Source organism: Nematolebias whitei, chromosome 14 (assembly GCF_014905685.2).
Source record: "Nematolebias whitei isolate Nwh7 chromosome 14, NemWhi1, whole genome shotgun sequence".
Lineage (NCBI taxonomy): Eukaryota > Metazoa > Chordata > Actinopteri > Cyprinodontiformes > Rivulidae > Nematolebias > Nematolebias whitei.
In genome coordinates, this window is record NC_056511.1 from 1,901,266 (window position 1) to 1,904,867 (window position 3,602).

At 44.7% G+C, this 3,602-nt stretch overlaps 1 protein-coding gene across 4 annotated transcripts in view; it reads right to left on the reverse strand.

The window, feature by feature from the left end:
• Nucleotides 1–2,157: 2,157 nt before the first annotated feature.
• The window catches only part of LOC119420363 (solute carrier family 13 member 5-like), an 18,243-nt gene continuing 16,798 nt past the window's right edge, over nt 2,158–3,602 (reverse strand). For all 4 annotated transcript variants that reach the window (XM_037687746.1, XM_037687745.1, XM_037687748.1 and 1 more), the window contains exons 7-11: nt 3,219–3,322; nt 3,032–3,153; nt 2,748–2,909; nt 2,364–2,501; nt 2,158–2,286 (exon numbers count right to left, since the gene is read on the reverse strand). In XM_037687746.1, coding sequence (XP_037543674.1) covers nt 2,158–2,286; nt 2,364–2,501; nt 2,748–2,909; nt 3,032–3,153; nt 3,219–3,322 — 655 coding nt within the window. The remainder of the gene's footprint in view (nt 2,287–2,363; nt 2,502–2,747; nt 2,910–3,031; nt 3,154–3,218; nt 3,323–3,602) is intronic.

Consider the following 3,602-nt stretch of genomic DNA (forward strand, 5'->3'; position numbering starts at 1 on the left):
GAGTTCAGCAGTGTGACAGCTGCAGGGAAGAAACTGTTTCTGAGCCTGGTGGTTCTTGCTCTGAATGTTCCTCAGCCGCCTGCTTGAGGGGAGGGGCTGGAACAGAGCGTGTGCAGGATGAGTGGAGTCCTTCTTGATGCGTAGTGCGTTCCCCCTGCATCGTGAAGTGCAGAGGTCCGAGGTGGTGGGAAGCCTGCTCCCCAGTCTTCTGTGCAGCCTGCACCACCCTCTGCAGAGCCGTCCTCTCAGCAGCTGCCGTGCCACACAGTGATGCAGGTGCAGACCATGGACGCACGTGCCTCTCAGTTTTTTCTATGTATGTGAATGTTTCTGTAAAGTGCCCTGAGACAAATTTGTTGTAAATTGACACTATAGAACTAAACTGACTTGAATACATATTCATTCAACTTATATATATACATGTTGGTCTCATTGAGACTCCCCCAGCATCTGCTCCCCGGGCGCCCTACATGCAGCTCTCTGCTCCACACAGAGGCTGTGGTCGCTCCGTGCCCGTGGTTGATCAGGAAGAACATCTGGTGTAAAAATAATTGCCAGGTCGTCGTGAGAGTTAGTTCGCTGCTGTGACCCCTGAAGAAGGGAGCAGCCGAAAGAATAAAAACATTTTATATATACAAAGTATATACTGTATGAATACACAGCATTGAAAGTGAAACGGTCACAGCAGTTATTGACAGTTTTATGATGAACATTTTCACGTCCTAAACCTGAACAAGACATTATTTAGTAAATGTTTAATTTGTTACCACGAGCCTTAGTTGAAAGCTTGTTTAACATCTTGTGGTTGATGATCAGACAGAGCTGCAGCCTGTCAGGTTTAAATAAAGTGCAGCTGAGTTGAAGCACAACATGCGATGAAGAGGAGCAGAGAGGGACAGATGAAGCTGCGTCAGTCGGATAAACAGTCTTTTACAAACTGAACGACTCGATGAATCTTTTACTGCAACCACAACCTCTATCGACTACAAAAATACTTTTCATTTTGAAAAGCTTCAGAGCTGCTGAGACTGATTTAATTCAACATTTTTAAATCTGTTCACGGGAAACACACGAACATTGTTGGTTTTATCACTTTTATTCAGAGGATTTTTTTGAAAATAAATAAAAATAATAAGACATGTTACAGAACTGGACGTTACATACAAATGTACACAACTCACAAACACAATAATTATCTGACCAAAATGTGTTTAAACAAACAAACAAACAAACAAACAAACAAACAACAGCAGACGTTCAGACTCTTCACTGAAACTGTTCCACTGCCCAGAGAAGTTTTTTAGTTCAGCAGGGAAGTGGATCAGAAAAGTCTCTTCCTGCCGGCCTGTGATCCAGTCAGTTTTTGAAACTACACATAAATAAAATATAGAAAAGAATCATTTCTGAAATATATTGAAACTTTTTCCCGTCTGTTGCTGAACGACTGCAGAGAATGAAAACACAAAATACAAGAGTGTCGTCGGCATAGAGTCGATCTGTACAAGTTTCTCAAGCTGACGTCTTTATCAATATTTGACTGATTCATCAATATTTGACTGATTCATCAATATTTGATTGATTCAGTAAAGCTGTGAAGACTCCAGATGTTCTCCCTGCACATCTGTGCTGCTGTGACGTTGATTTATTCTGGTTTCCTCGTGACTGCTCCAGTTGTTTTGTGCTTTTCAACAGCGAAACAGTTTCCGGTCAGTTTTCAGTGGAACGAGTAAAACCTACAGCTTAGAGGCCGTTGATGAGCAGAGCCAATGAAATGCCATTTCACAGACTTTATTCAGACGTTGAGTGTTTTGCTGCACATGCACCTGAAGATCAGAGCGAACATTTTATATATTGATAAGGAGATGACATCATCATGTTTGGTAGAAAACTGTTTGAATTGTAGCGTTACGCTCCACTTTAGATTACTCACAATGATTTTCACTTTTTGTTTCATAAGCTACTTCACTTCCAGAGTCTTTAAAGCCGGTTTATGGGATGTTGGTTGTTCTTATAACAAAAACACAGAACGGTCATTAAAACGTTGATGATACGACTCCGAGCCTCCAGCTGTTGACAAATTTATGTTCCTTTAAAAAACTAAACAGCTCTTTATGTTGAGGATGATGCTTCTGGAGCTTCAGACCATGGTTGTCGGTTCTACACCTGGGCAGTGGCGTTGGCCCACGAGGGGAAGGAGTCCAGAGCAAACATGGCGTGGCCCCAGCTGTTGATGGCCAGAGTGATGCAGCCGATCCCGATGACGTTCATCACCACGCCGGTTTTAGCCTGCAGGGCGACGTGCAGCAGAGGAGCAGGTTACGTGCACAGCTCCACATTGTCATTTTTCTCTGAGTCAGACTCACCATGTCGGACACTTTCAGGAAACCAGAGGAGAACACAATGGCGTTAGGGGGCGTGGCCACAGGAAGCATGAAGGCGAAGGAGGCGCTGAGGGTGCAGGGGATCATCACATACAGTGGATTCAAGCGTATGGACTGAGACTGGGTCAGAACACACGGGAAGTGATAACGTTACCTCAGGGGACAGCAGGAATCACAAGAAAACAACGGCTCTCACTTTCTGTGCAGGGTTTCAAACATAAAAGCTCCCTGCTGTTGATTTTTGTTAATATGAAATATTTATAAGAAGTGAGTTTAATCTGGCTCCGCCCCCTTTTACTAGGACTGTATGCAGATGATGAGCAGCTGTTGGCTGTTTCTGATTTATGGCTGTGTTGTGTTTGTTACCATGGAGGCGAGGATGGGCAGAAAGAGCGTTGCCGTGGCAACGTTGCTCGTACACTCAGTGAAGGTGGCGATGAGGAGGCAGAGGATGATGGCGATGGCCCACGGAGGGATGGAGTGCAGCGGTGTCATCTGAGCGCCGAGCCACAGGGAAAGACCGGACTCCTGACACAAACACACAAAATATAACCCCCCCACAAAACATGGGACTCGTTAATGACTGTTTGTAAAATTGTTTTCACAAACGTTTTCTTAAAAATGTTTCAAGAAAAAAAAAGAGGCTTCACCTCGCTGCCTTTGGCCAGAGCGAATCCTCCCCCCAGGAGGAGGACGATGTTCCAGGGCATCTTCTTCTGAGTCACCTGCCAAGTGAGCAGGGGAGGGGCGGGGCCTTGGGACACTTGGCTCTCTGATTGGATAACAAGTTAGCTTTAGCTCAGTTGTAAATCTACGAAGGTTCTAGCTGAGTGTTACCTGCGTCAGGACTCCTCCAGAAGCAGAGGTATCTGGGCGGCTCGGAGGGAAGAATGAACAACAGAATGGCAACGAACAGCGAGACGGTGGCATCTGTGACAAACCTGAAGACAATCACTCAGTCAACAAACAAACAAACAAACAAACAAACAAACAATCAATATGTTTGTCTTTAAGCTCCATGTGGAAAACTTGGTAAAGAAACTGAAAGTTAAACTGGGCTTCTTTTTCAGAAACAGATCCTGTCTAACTCTGAACCCTGAGGAACACCTTGTATCTGTGACTTTCCTCCATTGATCACGGTGACATTATTTACATGAACGCTCCTACAAGAACCCTGCAGATGTTGGATGCTGCAGATGTTGGATGCTGCAGATGTTGGAT